Source organism: Bactrocera oleae, chromosome 3, assembly GCF_042242935.1.
Source record: "Bactrocera oleae isolate idBacOlea1 chromosome 3, idBacOlea1, whole genome shotgun sequence".
Classification (NCBI taxonomy): domain Eukaryota; kingdom Metazoa; phylum Arthropoda; class Insecta; order Diptera; family Tephritidae; genus Bactrocera; species Bactrocera oleae.
Genome location: NC_091537.1, coordinates 19,623,407 through 19,642,640, shown reverse-complemented (window position 1 = coordinate 19,642,640; position 19,234 = coordinate 19,623,407). Strand labels below are relative to the sequence as shown.

The window sequence follows — 19,234 nt, the reverse complement described above, 5'->3', positions numbered from 1 at the left end:
GGCGAGACGAATTGATTTAGAGTTGACAGTTTGTCTGTCAATACACAATATTGAAATGGAAAAAAGCGCCAGCTTTAATATACGGGATCGTTTAAAACTATTGACCCCAATGAAGGATTTTCGACCAACCGCTTGGCTTTATGGTAATCTTTTATTTCTTGTCACTTACAATTTGAAAAAGTCATAATATTCGATTTCAAAATATATCTTTGTTCTTTTGAAAATCTGCTTTTGATAACTTTAATTAGAGCCGAAAGAATAGTGGATAGCTACCGGAAATTTCTAGCTGAAGCAGCAATTATATACAATTTCGATTACGGTCATTCCCGCTTAAGAAAATCTCCTCGATATTGTGTTCTCTGATGGACAAGGCTAAAGGACGTGTTATCCAAAAGAATCAGAAAAATTCTGACAGAATAAATTTTTTCATCTTAACCTACAAGTATATTGGATCGACAAGAATAAAGTATTTCACCAAGGTCCACTCTAGCTATACTGATTGTATATCACTTCTAGAATGCATATTACTAGGAACATTAGAATATTTGTTCCTAAACTAAAACAAGGAACTTTATCCTCTCTCTCACTATGATATACTTACTTACGCTCTGTAGCGGCTACTAAGCTGTTGGAACCAGAACCATTCTTGGCATTGGGATTCCCACACTATAAGATAATTATTCCGATAGGAGCAAAGAGCGGAAAGAGATAAGTATTAACAGCAACCTCTTGGGTTGCGTCAGGCTAAACTGTAACTTGCCGGGTACAACCGCAAAAGGTTTAAATAAATAATAGGCCTCTCGAGAGAAAAATTCTGGCTTCTGATGTCAATATACATTGGTCACTGCAGGCTTAAGAGGCACCTAGGAACATGGAGCCTGAAACTCTGAAGCACCTGCTTCTAAATTGCGTGGCAAACTGAAGACGCAGAAACAGGGAGCATATTGTATCATAGGTGAAATTATTAGAGTGTTATATGAGTGTTTGTGAAAGAGGGAAATAAGGCAAATCATGGGCGCAGTGCATACCTCAATAATTTTTCTATATTATTCTATTTTCTTCTTACTATTAACAAATGGAATGAATGATTAGAGACTATATAACAATCTTTGTCAGCAACACAAAAGTTCCGAAAGTCAACCACACTAAAACTACTGAGTGTTACGATTAAGGTACAGAGTCACAATAATATCCTCAAATAACTAGGCGTTAGTATTTGCGGTAAATGCAAATAAACGTTGTTGTTTGGATACAAGACTACAAGCGCTAATCTACAAACATGCCGCCCTTAGAATTGTGAAAGAATACCTCTTGATGCCTTGTCAAGCGCACACACACTGAGGTCGACATCCATGGCAGATGAATAGCTCGAGTTTACTTCGCGCGATTTCATTATGGATATTGTAGATATTGTAGCAGGTTAAACATCTACTTATCAAGACTTCACCGCGATATACCCAACATACCCACGGGTGTAATGCTCAGACAGACAGGTCCCCGCTCGAAAATAGTTAAGAAATACCTCATAAAATGGATCAGTTGGATTGACCTATTTCGTGATGAGACTTATATGGGTGCCTGTTCATAGACGAATAGGCAGGAACTACAAGTTTGATGAGCTTGCAAGTATATACTATATTCTCATTATTACCGAATTGGCGCGGATGTGAGTTCCGTTGTCTGCTTGCGCTTTTCTGTTCAACAGTTAAGTCCCAAGAGCGCTGTTATACTGTCGGCACTTGCGTGATATTGTGATATGCTCCCCTTGTGCATCATTGTCTGATTGGAATTCATGCGGCAGGACTAAAAATCTAGCTAGATGTTTAAATTGCATGTAAGATAGCAAGGAAAAATTTTCTCAGCACTAACAGTTTGACTAAAAGAAGCTTCACTCTCACTATTTAAGTCACCTTGAAGCAGTATGTGAAAATTAAACGCCTTGGTAGATTTGTGATGGAACTAAAAAATTTAGTCGATATTTGAAGGTTTAATTTATCTACAGGAATAATTTAGCTTTGAAACTTTTGATCGGTAATCAGGAATATAGCATCACCTAACAAAATGACAGCAAAAACAAGCACTGTATTTTATAGGGAAACCTCCTTATCATATTTCTTTGTAATGCTTAGGCTGTGAGGCTAAGATATAAACATATTTATATGTACGTTTAAGAACATTGTCACAAACTCTATTAGCACCTGCAAAACACTCGCGAAACTACTATAAGAATTTTGCAACGAACTTTATGTTGTTTATTAACTCTAGAACCCACTGTACACTTATATTATTCGCGAATTATTACTACGTACATATGTATATATATATTAGGGTGGGTAAAAAAAATTAAATTTTATTTTCGCTTGATGATTCGAAAAATTGTTTGGTAGACACCCTAAGAAAGGCTCTACAAGTATCAACTCATAATTGTAACGGGAAGGTTCTACGCCGTACCGGTTTTTTCGTAAACTTAATCGCGTAAAAGATATTAACGGTTAAAATTTGACTATTTTAGGGCAAAATTGCTTTTTCTTTTGAACTTCATAACTCAATGAAAAAAACATAATTTTAAATTGCAAAATCTTATAGAAAATTTTTTGCTCTACAAAAATGGTCAATATAATTTTCGATTAAGTTAAGCGTTTGCGAGATATGCATCGTCAAACATCAATGTTTATCAAAGGAAAACACAAAAAAATAAAAACGAGAAAAAAGAGATAATTTTTTCATACGATATTTTGACCCACCCCAATATATATATGTATGTATGTATATTTTTGTGAATGCTGTTGAGCCTCTACGTACATTTAGAGAATTTCAACTTTTTTTCCATCATAGTGGGTGTGTATGCAACGTGGGTGTATGGGTGTGCCTTTATGGATGCGAGTGCGAGTACGCTACACACGGAAATACAAACGAACTAGTGTTTCAAGTGTGTGTTTGTGTGCGTGTTGAAGCTTGCGCGTGATTTTTCCTAGCAGGGGGTGAATTATATATATATATTTCCATTCATGCTCAACACTCGGCTTTATGCACAGTCAATGAGACTACTAAGACGCACTGTGAGCTATAGCGTAGCTGCTGCTTTGCTTTTGTTGCTTATTTGCTGATTTTTATTTTTGGCAGCAAAAGACGGTAGAGCTTAAAACAAAAGTCAGAAAAACTATATTTATTATTTTATAAATAACAAAATATGTATATATTTTTAAACTAATCCTTTTCACTTCTCGTTTGCTTCACATTTCACAAAATATTTGCACGTTACTGTAATTATGCGAAAACTTTTTGCTTAACTCATATTTCGATTTTTTCACACTTTCGCACATGTTTTCTGTTTGTGTGTTTTTTTTTTTTTTTGCTCTTACGCTCCCTTAAGGACACGTTCGCACATACATACATAGTGTATATTTATATAGGTATATTTGTCATATTTGCTCCCGTAGTAGTTTTCCACATTTACGCTTTATTTCACTCTTATATTTTGTGCTTTTTTATGTTCTTCTTTTGTTGTTTTCTTATTTTGTCATTTGGCTTTTACCTTTTCTGATGGTCGTTTTTACGCACTGCGGTGGACACTGCGGTCCAATGGTGCTTTCAAAATTAATTATTCACTTGCCCTGTTAAATTAACATTTGTTTAAGGCACCATCATCATCAGCAATAACAAAAGCAACAATATAATAACAACAATATCATCATCATCATTACCATCTTTGCTTGCTGGCCGTATGAATGGATGGCTAACAACGCTTGCACGAGGAAATTGAGTGCACGAGAGAATGGTTGGGCAGGAAGTTGCCTGCACATGGATGTAACTGTAAAAAAAAAGAGCGCTGAGCACACAGCTACACACATTTATACATATGTATATGATATCCATATAAGCTTATATAGTATATTATATTGAACTCCTACAAAAGTGAGCCGACGTACGAATGAGTACAAGGACTCTATAAAATTTTCAGTCTTTCGACCGTACGACCGACCTACCGACCGAACGAGCAACTGTAAAACGCTGCCTGTGACACCAGAGCAAACAACAAAACGTTGGCAGTAGAAAGGCAAAAAAGACTCAAAAAAAAAAAACTTAAAAACAAAAAAATTTTAATTTTCATTTAAAAAAAATTGTATGTGTTATTTTAAAATTTTTTTAAAATAAATTGTTTGATAGGAAGACGCTATTTAAACACGTTGTGTCTATAACAACCACGAAAAAAATCTAAAATCTACTGATACTTATTGTAGGCAATGCTTTTCAGCAGGTTTACCGTCGTTTTTGGGCAGCGTAACACAAAACCATAGATCAGTTACACATTTCCGCAACAACTTTGCAGCTTTCACGTATATTTTCTGCCAACATATAAGCGCAGAATTATCATACATAATTTTTCTCACATTCCCATACACGATTACATTTCATTTTCGCATTTGCTTTGCGCACATTTCACATGTAATTTTCACGATTTCCGCAAATTGCACAATTTTTTTCTTTTTCTTTTTTGCACGATTTTCACAAAAAAAATCTTCAACTTGCTTTCATTGCGATTTTCAGCGAATTCCAACTACCGTGAAAAACTGTTACCGAAGTATTTTATGGAAACGCACAAAAAATAATGGAAAAGTTGTTGCGAGAAAGGAAAGAAAAAACACAAATTTCTTTAATTCCAACAAAATCCACAACAGCAGCGGCGCAGCACAGCACAGCACAGCAAATTATCAACGACACCGACAGCGACTACAACGACTTCGAACGACGGCGACGACTACGACCACAACGCACGAACAGCAACGCCAGTACTCATCAGGCCAAACGGCTCACGTATCCTGCGAACCCAATATTGACGACAGCTGCTCCTGCCAATGCTGCTGCTGCTGCTACTACTGCAATGTATAAGCGCCTATTTCTATGCTTTGTGCGATGTTTCGATGTTGCTCAGTACAATCGCTGCAGCAATGTAAGCGCGCTCACCACACATGCTCGCCACTTGCGCTCTACTCGCTACGTTAAATTATGCACAAAGCACATCGTAAGCGCTTGTCGCACTCTCTGCCACTTCCCTGAAATTATTTTCGTCCTTCAAGTGCATAAAATTCAGTGATATATTTTCACCACAGCGCCTTTCAGTTTCCTTTGCCACTCAAAGCTCTCAGGCATGTGTGCTTTTGTACCCACGCGCGATGTTTGGTATACTGTTGGCGCGCTCTCACTCTCTTCTCATACGAGAACTCCATTAATTGCGGCGTAAAAAGGATAACAGTATATTTGGCGTTTTGGTTAGCGTCAGCGTCGAAATGAACAAAAAAACATCGCACAAACCATGTGCTGTTTGGTAAGGCAAATTAGTGTGCCGGAATTCGGATTTAGATTTTTATTTTGAACAGCCTAGTTCAAATAAAAAAGAACGGTAATTTGGGGTGCACCGAAGCTATACTACCCTTCACAAATACAAAAGAGTTCTTATAAGCACTTGATTCCGATCGTTCTCACGTTCAGGCTCAGTTTGTATGGCAGCTATATGATATACTAATCCGATATCGCCGGTTCCGACAAGCTGTGAAGCTTCTTAGGGGAGGAAACGATGTGTGAAAAAGCTCATATCGATATCTCAAAAATTAAGAGATTAGTACGCGCATATACAGACAGCCGGACGAAGCGGCGAACACGGCTAAATCGATTCAGCTCGGCACTATATTAATTTATCTATTTGTTTTTTAGAGTATTCGACTTTCCTTCTTGGTGTTACAAACTTCGTGGCAATATTAATAACAGGGTATAAAAAAAATACATAATTAATATGGCAAGTTGTTCTTCATGCTGTGCTCCGTACTTCATGTGCTTCCTAAAAATAATCTCACGCTTACACCCATCCTAGAGCCTTTTATAATAATCTTTTCCTCAACATGTTTTACGAGTACATTTTATGAGAATCTCAGGGATGAACAGTTTTAAACCTACCCAAAACGGCTAATAAATTTGTTGAGAAGCTTTTCTTAATTCAGAATTATATTCGGAGATCTCATATTATTTAATGAGTGTCGAAAGCTTTTGGAAGCTAATTATTTTGAAGTGATTGTTGCCTTCGCAAAGGTTTTGAGCTAGGAGTTTTTGGGATTACCTGAATATCTGAAAGAGATAGAATCGATATAAGCCTTAAAAATTCAAGATCACATTTATGCATAGTTCCGGTATTAGATCATCAGTTGAACTTTGAAGTTTCAAGGCATTTTGGAAGAACTTGCAAATAATAATAAGAATAATACAGGGTATGGCTTAGTTGACAATACTGCAACTACATTAAGTATTAGCAAAACCAGACCATATTTTTGCCCACCAAACGTTTGTCAATAATAGGATATTTGATTCAATATACATAGTTTTTGCAGTTAACCATGAACTCAAAGTTTCCACATCTTCATATTTCGATAGCTAATACCATAAAAAATAACGTGCTAAAATTGAACGATATCTCAAATAGCTTTAGAGTTATAGCCTTCTAAAGTGCTGCTCTTTGGTATATCTTTAAACGTGTGGTTCTTAAAACTACATTTTCCAAATTTGCTTGAGTGATTTCTCGTAGATAAATGATCAGAATTTTTTCTGCTTATTCCATACAAGGAGCTACAAGTTTTTTGGTCTTATCAAATTTTTGGAGAAAGTTTAACTATTTTTTAAAAAGCCGCCACATTGTCAGTTTTTGATTTTTTTCTACCGTAAGTCATTGTACGTACAATGTTTTCCAGTAGAGAGCTTGTTTTAGGTTTTATCCAAGGAGAAGGCCGAAACCACTGCCGTAGTGGAGGAGCTTTGCTCTAGCGCCATCAGAGTCGCGTTTAACTCGTAAAATATTTAATTTTTTGCTTGAAGCATTTCATTGTGTATTGCAAAATTATGTATAAATATACACATTTAAAATTTTAAAACAAGTGATACAGTAGATTTGAATTTTTAATTCCCAAAAATCACCTTTTATAGGTAGTTACACTAGATACATAAAGTAGTGGTTATGGTCCTTTTGTTTTATGTACTTATGTTTCCTCCATTTTGCTTGTAGTTGTTGTTTTTAAGAGATGATGAGAGAGATCTGATTCAAAATAACTCGCTTACAGGAGAACGTGGCTTCTAAATGCGATTTAGTTACTAAAAAGAAAAAGAAAAAGAAAACCGAAAAAAAGAGATCGAATCAAGGCATTGGAAAAATTTAGATATTGGGAAATTGAACTTGGTACTAGAAATATTGGGCCTAAAAACAGAATAAATAAAAGACTAAAACATAAAGCTTTTCAATTAAAATCATGTTTGTGGTAGTAGTACTACATGGAGACAAAGTTAAAATTAAGGATCCTGCGAATGAATTTAATATTTTGATCTCCACCTTTTAAATTGATTGCCTTTTTTCGACAAATAATTCACAATTTTAGTAGCCTAAGGTTTACTAAATATATTGGAAATTATTATAGATAACTATAACAAATTATGAGCTCATTATCTTTAACTTGCCTAACTTAACCCAAAATCAAATAACGACTTTCAAATCTTTCCAAGAAATTAGTTGTAGTAGTAGTAGCGCGTGCCCGTTTACATAAAATTTGGTCCGGATTGAACTTAGTGCTTCCTTACTTATGGCACTATCAATTACTCATTCATTGATGATTGTATTGTAGTAAAAATCTGCTTCAATGGCGGTCTCTTTTGATTGTGCGCCTCTTCTACTTAACGAAGAGTGTATTTTGAATTTGGTGATAAGCAGGCGGTTGCTGGACACACGATGCGTGATAAGAGCAGTTGGCTGGCTCAACAAGTAGATTACCCCCGGCGATCGCATTGAGCTAATAATTCAGTTTCAAATTAATACTAGAACGGAATAGACCGACTAATCGGTGCGAACGGTATTTGATACGGAATAGTGAATGATACAATTTTGAAAAAGCGCTTCTGGTGACAAAGTTGTTTTAAAAAACAAAACGAAAAACGAGATTTTTAACATATAATCGTAAATATTTAAGTGAATTCTTGCTAAAAAAAAAGCAAAGTGTGCCTACAGTGTTAAATCAGTTAAGCCAGTGAAGTGGTGATGTGAAAAAATGGAAAAGTAAAGTATTGCAAATTGCCAATGCAAACCAAATTATGGTTGAATTCGGAAAAACTAATGAGGATATTTATTTTTTCATTTTCTTTAGAATTCTGCGTCAAGTAAAATCATTTTTCAAAGCTTTATTATGTTTCCTAATTGCCTGCTGCCTGTTGCCGATGGTGATATTGTCCTTTGTATGTAAGTATGGTGATCATGTGTGCGCTTAACTAACAGACATGATCATCAATTACAATAATACCAAATGATACGCGCTAATAATATAAAATTAATTAGAAAAAAAATTGTTATATTGATGAACAAATAGCGTACTTTTTTAATTAAAAAATTATTCAAATCACTCTAAAACAAGAAAAAACGTTAACTTCGTTACATCGAAGCTATAATACCTTTCATAAGTAAAAAAGAGTCCATACAACAACTGGATTTTGATCGGTAAATTTGTCTGGCAGCTATATGCTATAGTGGTCCGATCTGAATAATTTGTTTAGAGATTGTAATGTAGTCTTGGACAATATTCCATGCCAAATTCGTGAAGATATCTTGTCAACTATAAAAGTTTTCAATACAAGGACTTCATTTTGATCGATCAGTTTGTATGGCAGCTAAGTATGTATTTCGATACTGGCGGTTCCGACCTATGAGAAGCTTCTTGGGGAAAAAGGACGTATGCAAAATTTCAAAGAGATATCTCAAAAAGTGAGTGACTAGTATACTATATACAGACACATGGACATACATTCTAGGGAGCAAATATGCTAATGTGGATGAGAACGTGTAATATCATTTTGATTGCACGATTTTGATTAATCTTAACTGAAAATTCGGTGATTTATATATTTTTTTTCCAAGACATAGAATTTAATCAGATCAAAAATAACTTTTGTGCTGTGGTTGCACATTTTTGCCCGAAATATAATATTATATATGGTACATTATATTTCCTATTAAAAATATATAATATTTCTGCCTATGAGCACCCACGACTGGATGCATGTGTATGCAAAGAGTCTTTCAATTCTATGCACCAAATCACATAAATTATAATATTCGCCTGATAACAAATTATTAACTACAAACACACTTATGCACAAGTAATCAAACATATTTATGCATATAATATTTTTTACATTTATTTGTACATAGTCCACCTATCAGCTAAATAAATTGAAATAATGTGAAGGTATAGTGATAGCCGGTGTCGCGTACCGGCTTCAGTCTACAAAAGTTCCAACAAAATTTTTTTATTTTTTTATTTGAAATAATGAAATACTATTTCGAATTTAAAGTTCAAGGCCAGATGCAGGGGAATACAATAACAAATATTGATAATATTATAATATTTTGTAGAATATGCAATGCTTTCGAAGCAACGAGAGGAAGACTGTTTTCGAAATCTACAAGTATAAGTAAAGAAAGTAAACACTACTTTGCTACCCAGTCCGAAGTGGCTCTTAGCCCTGAAAAGAAAGCTTATGCGTAGGATTTTAAAGCTGATAATGCTGGCATGAACCCACAGTATATTTTTAATTTAGGAAATTTTAGAAATTTCGAGCGAATACAATACCATTTCTAACCAGTGATTTGTTTTGAAAGAACTTTGCAATATTTAAAGCTCTCTCTACTTCACTTATTCATTTTCTATCTGGGAAATATCCGTCTTTCCGCCTGTCGCGAAATATCGTTCTGAAATTTACCCTTTCCTTACCAAGAAGCTGTTCATTTGTCAAAACCGCCGATATCGGACCAATGTAGCATATAGCTGCCATACCATCTGAACGATCGGAATCAAGCCCTTATATGGAAAACTTTTTCATTTGACAAGATAACTTCACGAAATTTTGCAAGGATTATTGCCAAAGGCAATGCTATAATCTCCGAACAAATTGTTCAGAACGGTATTCTATAGCATATAGTTACACATTGACTAAAGATCTGCAATTATTTATTCTTCTAAACATAACATAAACATAAATATTTATTTTATTAATTTATCCGGGTTCACTTACTCGGACCTACCCAACTAACTGATCAAATCAAATAAATCACAGTGAACTTTGCACACTTTTCGAACTGTGTTAACCGTTGGCGTCATCTACAACAAGAATAAAACAAAAATAATAACACAACAAAGCCAGTCATTATGAACTTTGACTATTTCTATTACTCATTAATCGCCTCTTTCTGTGCGAAGATAAGCAAGCATTGGGCCTCACTCAATAATAATTGTATACAAAAAGAGAGATGTATATATACACATACATGTACACATATATGTATATATTTTACATTAGGCATTGTTTTGTGTAAGAATACGAAAAATTGTAAATATTATCTATTGCGATTTAAGGTTAGACTTTGACTTCGAATAAACTTTGAAGAATTCGACTCGACAAAAAAATCATGTTAGAACTTTTTTGTTGATCGGATTTGCAGAAAATATTGCTGTGTTATTTATATGGGAAATCAGAAATCACAACACTAACATTACGCGCTCAAACTTTCTTAACATTTTTTCATCATTTCGGATCATATTTTATATAACGGAAAAAAATTAAAAGTAATTTTTTGTCACACTCTAATAAAAATATATGTACGAGTATGTAAGTATGCAAACGAGTATACAACATCTTTTATCGCCAAATTAAAATGCACAATTCAAAGAAATCAAATCTACAAACTTTACCAAAATAGATTTATTAGCACTAGTATTATCACAATGCAGGCTATCAATATACACAATTAGAAACATGTATACAGGTTGGTTGGTCCCACCAAAAAATAGCACTACTAGCTCCAACATTTTTTTTTTCTCAAGTTGGTACATCTGTCGTGAGAGCACATTGAAAGTAACAAGTCATTCTGTCAATTAATTCTTTGCTTACAAGCCATTTGAAGTTGACGTGTCAGAGTATTTTTTTAATATGGAAAAAATTGAATATCGTGCAGTGCTTAGATTCTCTGCTTGGAAAGGTTTAAAAAAAAAGGAAATTTATATACAAGTGTTAGAAGTATTAAAGAGGCCTCACTTACAATATGTGATGACGGATGAATTTGGTTTGGTGAATTTTACGTGGTCGTACTAGGTTTGAAGAAGATCCACGCGAAGTACGACCAAAAACCGCAACAACACCAGAAATCATTGAGCAAGTTTAAAATATTGTTAGTTAGTATCCAAGTTTGACTAAGCGTGAAATTGCTAATGCCATAGGCATCTTAGACGAACGAGTAGAATATGAAGAATTGCATATGAAAAAGCTGTTTGGAAAGTTAGTGCCGCAAATTTCAACAATTCAACAAAAACTGGCGCGAAAACAAATTTCTCTGCATAATTTGGAGCTTTTTAAGCAAAATAAAACCGGTTTCTTGCGTCGTTTTTTATTTATGGATGAGACTTGGATCTACCACAATGATTCTAAATTGAAACGAGGACGTTTACAGTGGGCTGAAGCTGTTTGTTCAGCTCCAAAGCAGGTTAAGTCACAAGGATCAGCAAAGAATATTATGGCATCAGTTTTTTGGGATGCAAAGGGAATTTTGTTAATTGATTATCTGCAGAAAGGTAAATCAATCAACTCTGAATATTATTGCAGCCTTTGGATTAGCTGGATGAAAAAGAAAAGACCTGGTTTGCAGCACAAAAAAATAATTTTTCATCAAGACAATGTCCCTGCTCACAAAGGTGTTTTAACAATGACAAATTTCAATGAATCAAAGTACGAATTGCTTAAGCATCCACCGCATTCACCAGACTTGGCTCCCAGCAACTACTAACTCTTCAGCAACCTGAAACAATTCCTTCGTGGAAAGCGTTTTTCATCGAATGAAGAAGCTATTACAGTCGTGTACGGGTATTATGCAGAGCTTCTCTAAGGTTATTATAGGGATGGTATAAAATTAGTGGAGGATCAATGGAATAAGTGTTTTGAAGTTAAGGGTGTTAAAAAATAATTATTTCGTACCAAAAACAGTATTTTTTCATTTCGAGAGAATAAACTTTTCAACCAACCTGTATATACATACATGCATATATGTGTTCATATACACGCTCTATATACCATAGCTTTCAAATATACACATATGTACATATGTATGTGTCCATAAAGCTTTGTTGAATTCCGAATCAGATCCGGCATGCGGTCTAAAATTCAGATGCCAAAACGGAACAATTGCATTTACAGTTAGTTATATACTCATAAAAAAACATTATATTAGTGATTATATTTACTTATTTTATAATCACATATTAGCTTGCATCTACAAGCACCCTTTATTGGAATGTCATCTTCATTAAATCAATGTATTTCAGGTGTCCACTACAGTGATGAGTTGGTTAATTATGTGCTTAGCATCAAATACCCCACACTCACCATCTCCAAATCGAAGAAGATTCGTACTTTTGTCGATACACCACGCAATGCGGGAATATTTCACTTTCTTCTTCAAATTAAAGGTCAGTGTGACTTTGAACAAATAAAACAGTACTATGCCGATAATCTGACGGATGCGCGCGACAAGGCTGGTTATTTGCGTTTTCCGAAATTGCGCCAAAAACTGGTGACCTGTTGGGGTCACTATGCTTGGGTGAATGATAATAGGTGAGTGTAAATCAATTTAATAATTACGAGAGAGTCGATTTTCAATGGAATTGAAACATAAGATATTCGCGTAAACTTTAAAATGGTTTCATATATGCATCTCATTTATTGTCAGGGAAATATATAACAATATATTAATATTAACGGCATAAATGGAATATTATTTTTTTCTTAGACGAGAGGTAAGGGAAGATAAAGGTATTTTCTCGCTCTTTGAGACCTTACTACCTTCAGACATAAGTACACTACTTTCTTTGGGATTCCGAAACTCCAGATGGATACGAGAGGTGGGGGGCGGAAAATCGGCTCCGAATCTCGCAGGGTCGGCTGTCCGGTGCTCTGCAGCAATTGTTTTCAGTTTTTCTCTAATAGTTGTTGAATCAGAGAGCCCGATTATATATATTATACCCTCCCCGCGCCCCTGTTTTCTCTATACGTCGCTGGATGGCTACCTAATTTTGAAATTTATAATTGATGGAACTGACTACAAGTATATCTACAATAATATTCCCTGCTAAGAGCAGATAAGCCCAATGACATTCTGATGCTTAGGTTATGATGCCCGATCAAGAGGTCACACTTAGACAATTACAAATAAATCCTTTGTAACACCAAAAACGCCTAGAATGGTCCGTAACAAAGGTGATGAAGCGTTTGATTTCGATTGCACCTAGTCCATATGGCCGACTGTAGGTATGAAAGCCAAATAATTTTAACTTTTCTCTTGTCAAAGTGGGCGAAAGACTCGAGTACCAAACACTTCGATAACCGGAATGATTTTTAGCCTTAATATATGAGTGACAATAGGAAAATTACCCCTATATATAAAAAAAGAGGTTCCTTAAGTACAAGGAGCTCACTAGATATATTCGCAGCAGTAGAACTTTACTACTATCTTGCCTTCCCCATAATGACCTACTCCAAAAGAACTGTACATACTAGTTAAATCGTAAGGTCAGCGCCTTAAAGAATGTTCGAAGGGCTTTGATCTCACAAGGGGCATTATGGAAATTGTGATCTCACAACTGGGTTCAGAATCAATAATATAACCTATAACTTCTGAATTCTACATCCGAAATATTAATTGCTCTTTACTTTAAGGGGATTGGTAAAACTTTTCTGTATCTGTTGGGTATCTGACGAAATCACCTTAGAAATTCTAGTTAGTCCAATATACTAATACATTTCTAGGAGATGTTTTAAATTATAGAAATATGTTTAAAGGCGAGACTATCTAAGGATGAAATCTGTTACATACATACATCTAATTCTTTGTGGTTATCCAATATTTCAAAAAACAAATGAGAACTCAGACAGACTCTTTAGAAATATAATATTTCGCTACCTGTTGAAAGAGATTTGATACGATCCACAGTCTTTTATTTAATCTCACGTAATATCTCTTTCAGTTCCTTCAATTTAAACAATCATGTTGTACTCAGCGCGCGTACGTATCGCGGACGTCCAGTGAGCGACAGTAATATACAAGATTTCGTAAGCGAATTGGCCACTAAATACATACCATCCGACTTGCCACAATGGCAAGTAATTATTATACCAACTGCATCGATTACGTCCAATACAACAAACACACCAGAGGCTGAAAACGAAAATGTGGCGGCTACGGCACAAACCATGGTTGGTATACTCATTAAGTGATCGTTGAAGATCTCTATTCCAACTCAATTTATTTTAACCTCTCTCTTCTCTATTCTCCGATTCTTAGGACGATCACTACTATGTGCTTGTGAAAGTACACCATCTAATCATAGCCGAAGAGGAAGATCTACACATAAGCGAAATATTAATGCTGCAGGAGAATGGACGTAAACCACTGATAGATATCGATCAATACGGTGGTAGACGGAAGTCACAAGCCCTATCCTATTTCGTGCGTGAACCCGTGCACATACGACGACTGATCAATCACATTGCTGTGCAGATAGTGAATGCCTGGAATGCTTTCATCTATGAGTTTGAGTCGCTAGAGACACCAGATGGCTATAGACCCGTACATATTACGAATGTTACGCAGCTGCTGTCGGTGCTACTGATCGTCACTGTGAATGTGTGCATCGATTATTGGCGTACAATGCAATTGCGTCAGAAGCTGCAACGACGATACAATGTGCAAAAGGATAGCTATGGCCGTCTCAGGATATTCACGATGTTGCTAATGAAGGAGATCGAACGACGCAATCTCTCATGGCAGTCTGCTTGGATGTCAGTCTGCACATCGTGGCAACCAACGAATATTGTGAAGACTTGGACTAAATTCTTGTGGCGTCTCAATATCAACAATACCATCTTGTTGCCCTACCGCATCTACTGCGAACTGATGGCTATACGCGAACTCATTTTCAGGGGACAAACTCATCTTACGCACACGCATGTGGGACGCATATCGATATATTTGCCGATGGTGTTGTATGCGCAAATCGAATTCTACAAGATATGCTATGAAATCTTCAAGGCGCCAGTAAATATTTACGAAGAACTCTTTGTAAAACCCTCAAAAGAAGCGAATATTCTACAATTGAAGTCATATTCGGGGCGTAAAATTGTTTCATTCTCCAAATCTATTAATGCCGCTGAACTGCGTCAACGTCACAACTTTGATGCGACGACTTGTGAATCCGACTTTATACTCGCCTGCCTCGCTGGCGCGTTACGTGACTACTTCGCTGTGCATAGCAGTCAAGCGCCAGTACCACAGATGCTTAATACGACGTGTCGCACCATTGCCAAGGGTTACTTTACCGAGAACACGGGCAATAAAGCAGAGAATATTGGTGGTGTGGTCTTTCTACAATTGCCGTTGCAAGCACCCAGCCGAGAGCTCATCCATAAAGTCCACACGATTGTTGAAGATATACGTCGCAAACAAATTATGATCTATCTGGCGTCGTTGGGACAGACTCGTTTCGATCTGCTGACCGCTTTGTTACCGCGTGTGTTGACGAAAGTTTGTTTGAATTTTTTCTCACACAATTTTCCCGTTACCATTACGGAGATACACGGCGCTACGTCAGATTTTGAAACACTCTGGGGTCATGTGGTGGAGGATGTATTGCTCTTCCGACCGCCGCAGTCGAAAACTTGTGGGTTTCTTGAATTTCTGTAAATTACGTAAAATAATTTTTATAAAAATTTTCCAGGTTTATCTTTGAATATTCATCGCTTTGGCGATAAATATCGTTTGGCTATAATGGCGGACACACAACTGGGTCCGGACCACGCCCAAATATCTCGTGCATTTGAAAATTATATAGAAACATTGCAACTATGAAGGGGTTTTAACTTATTCATTCATTTCTGTGATTAAATAATTTTGTAATAAAAGTCGTTTAACGAAAGTAATATAATTTAATGAAGTAATAATTCCTACCAGTCTGAATCAAAACAATGCTATTCATTACAAAAAGTTATCTTGAGAACTCTGCTAATATTAATGGCCGAGAGCTTAAAGCTACTCTTCAAGGAAATTGCGCAAATACCATTCTTGTGGGATAATTCGGCAGAACTGTAGCCTTATAGCGATATGCGACGCTGGCTCAGCGAACCAATTTGGGTTGATTAAGCTCTGTGGAAAGTACAGGTTTCCGAAAGACCTGCGAGGACCGCTTCAGAACATAGGATTTAGCCGCGGACGATTTTCGGTATTCCATCATACATGAGGTAGTTAAGGGCATCTGTTGCGATGCTGACGTCCAACATAAGGCATGTGACAGCATGAACTGGAAGAGATAGGGTGTACTATTAAATTGATTATTTTCTAGTAGAATCTATAAAATGGGTATTTTTAGATATATGTATCTAGATATCACTATTAGCAATGATCTGTTGAATAAGTAATTCTGAAAGTAAAGGGCCTGTGTGACCTCAACTTAAATGTCTCAAAGCTTTATAATTTATGAACTGGTTGTCAGTTCCCATAGCAGACGCCTCTACAATGGAATTGACCGGATTTTAGCAGTCAAGGGCTATTATGTCGACGATCTATGCCTTGGTAGTCTTAAAAATTCTTGGCAGTCACGAAATGATTTCTGGTAGGAATATACAACACAAAAAGCGAAGTGAAATAAAGGGAAAATATTTCCGGAACCCTTTAAGCAGCCAGACTTCTCCAAATTGAGGCAAAGAGAACAATAGAAACAGACCTGTAGATCAGGTTCCCCGTTGATTCCCATGAAAAAATACGTCTTCGTAGGTCGGGTACCAGATTTGCCAAGGTATAGACTAAGTTGACGTTGTTGTGTTCTCAAAGTGCAATTCGATCAGCTCGGCGTAGAGATGGGAATACAAGAGACTACTGATTGCATTTTATTCCTTGTTATTAACCTAACCTACAAAAATGAATGTGATGAACAAAATGACTTTTTTAAGGATATTTAATAAAATTGTAATATTTTAAAATATAATATATATAAAGGCCAATATGTATATTACACTTTGTTCTCAAATGATGTCAGCTACAGCAAAAACTTAACTTTACATCAGATTCACAAGTCAAAACGAACAGATATTTTTGAGATTAGAAAAACATTTTTATGTACAAATCAGTAATTTTAAACTTCTTTTCTCTGCTGTATATATATTTTGTAAATCAATTTTAAATTAGCCTTTAGCAATGGACAACACGACTGAAGAATATCGTACTCAATGGAAAAACCAATTTTTACACCATATGAAATCGAAATTTCAAGTAAGCGGCAATAGCAGTTAATGGTACTTTTAGTATTTAATAATGCTAAAACTTTTAGCCAAGTACAGCACAGGCATGCCAGGAACATATGAATCACATGAGCAAATTGCCCGAATTCGAGAACTACAAGCAACAACGCCGACAAGCGCAGCGCTCCAGCGGTGGAGATGCAGATCGGGCGATCTACGATATGCATTTTCCGGGTCATAGCAGTCAAGCCGACAGTTATCGCGGCAGTAGTTACAACGATAACGGTAGCTTTAATCACTATCAGCCTAAATCAAAACCAGCACCTGCGTTGCCTTTATCTAGTCACGCTAACTCACACAAAATGCATGGCATGGACACTAATGTATATTTATATGAGACTGATTCAAATATGGGAGGCGTTGGACCAGGTTCCGAAGAAAGTAATAAATCACAGAAGTCATCAAAAACTGTAGTTAGCAAAAAAAGTTCACAAGACTTACGCAAAATGGTTAAATCACAGTGTAAGCTACATGAAGTGATTGATGAGACCTTAAAGCAAATGTGTACCACCGAACCGTTTACTTACTCCGAGGGTGCTAATCCTAGCATTAAGGAACAGACGGGGCAAATGGGCTTGCAGAAAACACCAGGTTCATGCAAGCGTTGCACCGATAAAGTGTACACACGTTCAAGCCAAAAAGATGTGATGACTGAAATGTCTAAAGGTGACTTTCTTGAATGTCGCTCAGGCGATACGCTAACCATATCAGTGGATGATGTTGTCAATTCTAAAGTGATTAACCCAATGATACGTAAATTACAACGCATGTATCTGAACAATTTGCGCGAAGAGATGTCACTGATGGAAGATTTGGAACGTTTGCCACATAAAGTAAATGAGGTTTACAAAGCCACCATATTTAAACAAAAAGAATGACACGCTATTCAGTAATGTTACTTGAAGAAAGTTTTTTGGGGAGACGGTGTGAAACATGCATTGCACATTTCAAGCACATTTATTTCTTTATAAATACAATTCATCAAGGCATTATTTTCGAATAAATACCATTTCTGATTAACGCATCAAACTTATATTTTCGATTTCAAATAACTGCATATAACAAGATCTTTATATTTAAGGGATTTAACCGCTTCTGTAAAGCTCCTTGCAATTGTTCAAAAACTCGACCATCATATTGTAGGCGTCTTCATCGAGGCCCGGCTCATCTTCAGCAAATAATATGGACTATAAGACATAAGCATACTTTAAAAGAGCACTAATAATTAAGAAACTGGCAGTAATGCCTTCATTAAATACCTCTTTGGCTTCGATAACATCACTACCCATTGGCTTGCCAATGATTTCCACCCAGCTGCCGCTACGTCCACCCGTTGAATCTTGCAGCTTTACACGAACCTTTTGTTTGTCCGTTGACAATCCTACAAGATTTGTGCCGGCTTCCTCTTCGATGCGCAGGAATATGCTCACATTTTGGCCATTGAATTTCCGTAGCATACCACCGTTTACAAATGTACGTGTCTCAAAAGATGATGCCATTTTTGAATAATTTGTGTAGGAAATAAATGAATTTTAAATATTAAGATAAATGGAATTGCAAAAAATCCGCCGAACAATGACAGTCGAAAATAAACACGGTCAGAGATAATGTCAGAGGACGCTAAATCAGCTGCCGGCAGTGTTGTAAAGCATAATACGGTGCTTGTAGACTAACATATTTAAAAGTTTCTTCAGCTCAACTTTTATACAAAAATTGCAACAAAATGTAATGCCGATACATTAAATATTTTTATATTTAATATACTTTTGTCAGTTGATAAACATTCATTACAATATTTTTCATAAGAATATTTCCT

General features: G+C 36.0%; 4 protein-coding genes across 6 annotated transcripts in view; 2 read left to right on the top strand and 2 right to left on the bottom strand.

The window, feature by feature from the left end:
- LOC106615644 (uncharacterized) overlaps positions 1 to 4,841 on the bottom strand; it is a 47,547-nt gene extending 42,706 nt beyond the window's left edge. The window contains exon 1 of one of the 2 annotated variants that reach the window (XM_036366804.2): positions 4,265 to 4,841. The gene's annotated coding sequence lies outside the window, so the exon portion shown is untranslated. Of the gene's footprint in view, positions 1 to 1,651; positions 1,817 to 4,264 lie in introns of those variants that run through there. The other variant, XM_070106196.1, reaches the window with a different exon arrangement.
- Positions 4,842 to 7,827: 2,986 nt separating this feature from the next.
- Positions 7,828 to 16,049, top strand: LOC106615638 (uncharacterized). Of its 2 annotated transcripts, none has more exons than XM_014231950.3 (6): positions 7,828 to 8,086; positions 8,175 to 8,262; positions 12,396 to 12,684; positions 14,094 to 14,322; positions 14,411 to 15,785; positions 15,843 to 16,049. In XM_014231950.3, exons 2-6 carry the CDS (start codon positions 8,214 to 8,216, stop codon positions 15,971 to 15,973), a joined length of 2,073 nt encoding a protein of 690 aa, XP_014087425.2. In that variant the 5' UTR covers positions 7,828 to 8,086; positions 8,175 to 8,213; the 3' UTR covers positions 15,974 to 16,049. The 2 variants fall into 2 exon arrangements, with proteins under 2 accessions (XP_014087425.2, XP_014087424.2); XM_014231949.3 differs by having other exon boundaries at positions 8,175 to 8,266.
- A 1,137-nt stretch (positions 16,050 to 17,186) lies between these two features.
- LOC106615634 (uncharacterized) lies at positions 17,187 to 18,447 on the top strand. The gene is made up of 2 exons (XM_014231945.3): positions 17,187 to 17,389; positions 17,448 to 18,447. Exons 1-2 carry the CDS (start codon positions 17,315 to 17,317, stop codon positions 18,294 to 18,296), a joined length of 924 nt encoding a protein of 307 aa, XP_014087420.1. The 5' UTR covers positions 17,187 to 17,314; the 3' UTR covers positions 18,297 to 18,447.
- RPA3 (Replication protein A3) lies at positions 18,428 to 19,026 on the bottom strand. The gene is made up of 2 exons (XM_014231946.3): positions 18,678 to 19,026; positions 18,428 to 18,605 (listed from the first exon to the last, which is right to left on the bottom strand). Exons 1-2 carry the CDS (start codon positions 18,915 to 18,917, stop codon positions 18,504 to 18,506), a joined length of 342 nt encoding a protein of 113 aa, XP_014087421.1. The 5' UTR covers positions 18,918 to 19,026; the 3' UTR covers positions 18,428 to 18,503.
- Positions 19,027 to 19,234: the final 208 nt, after the last annotated feature.

What these genes read in the sequence shown, in the direction of transcription:
- LOC106615638 (XM_014231949.3), top strand. An exon ending in GGTGATATTGTCCTTTGTAT is followed by an intron (nt 8,267 to 12,395) that starts GTAAGTATGGTG and finishes AATGTATTTCAG; the next exon opens with GTGTCCACTACAGTGATGAG. An exon ending in ACCGCCGCAGTCGAAAACTT is followed by an intron (nt 15,786 to 15,842) that starts GTGGGTTTCTTG and finishes AAAATTTTCCAG; the next exon opens with GTTTATCTTTGAATATTCAT.
- RPA3 (XM_014231946.3), bottom strand. Translation starts at nt 18,917, where the DNA reads ATGGCATCATCTTTTGAGACACGTACATTTGTAAACGGTGGTATGCTA. An exon ending in ATGTTATCGAAGCCAAAGAG is followed by an intron (nt 18,606 to 18,677) that starts GTATTTAATGAA and finishes TATGTCTTATAG; the next exon opens with TCCATATTATTTGCTGAAGA.
- LOC106615634 (XM_014231945.3), top strand. Translation starts at nt 17,315, where the DNA reads ATGGACAACACGACTGAAGAATATCGTACTCAATGGAAAAACCAATTT. An exon ending in ATATGAAATCGAAATTTCAA is followed by an intron (nt 17,390 to 17,447) that starts GTAAGCGGCAAT and finishes TAAAACTTTTAG; the next exon opens with CCAAGTACAGCACAGGCATG.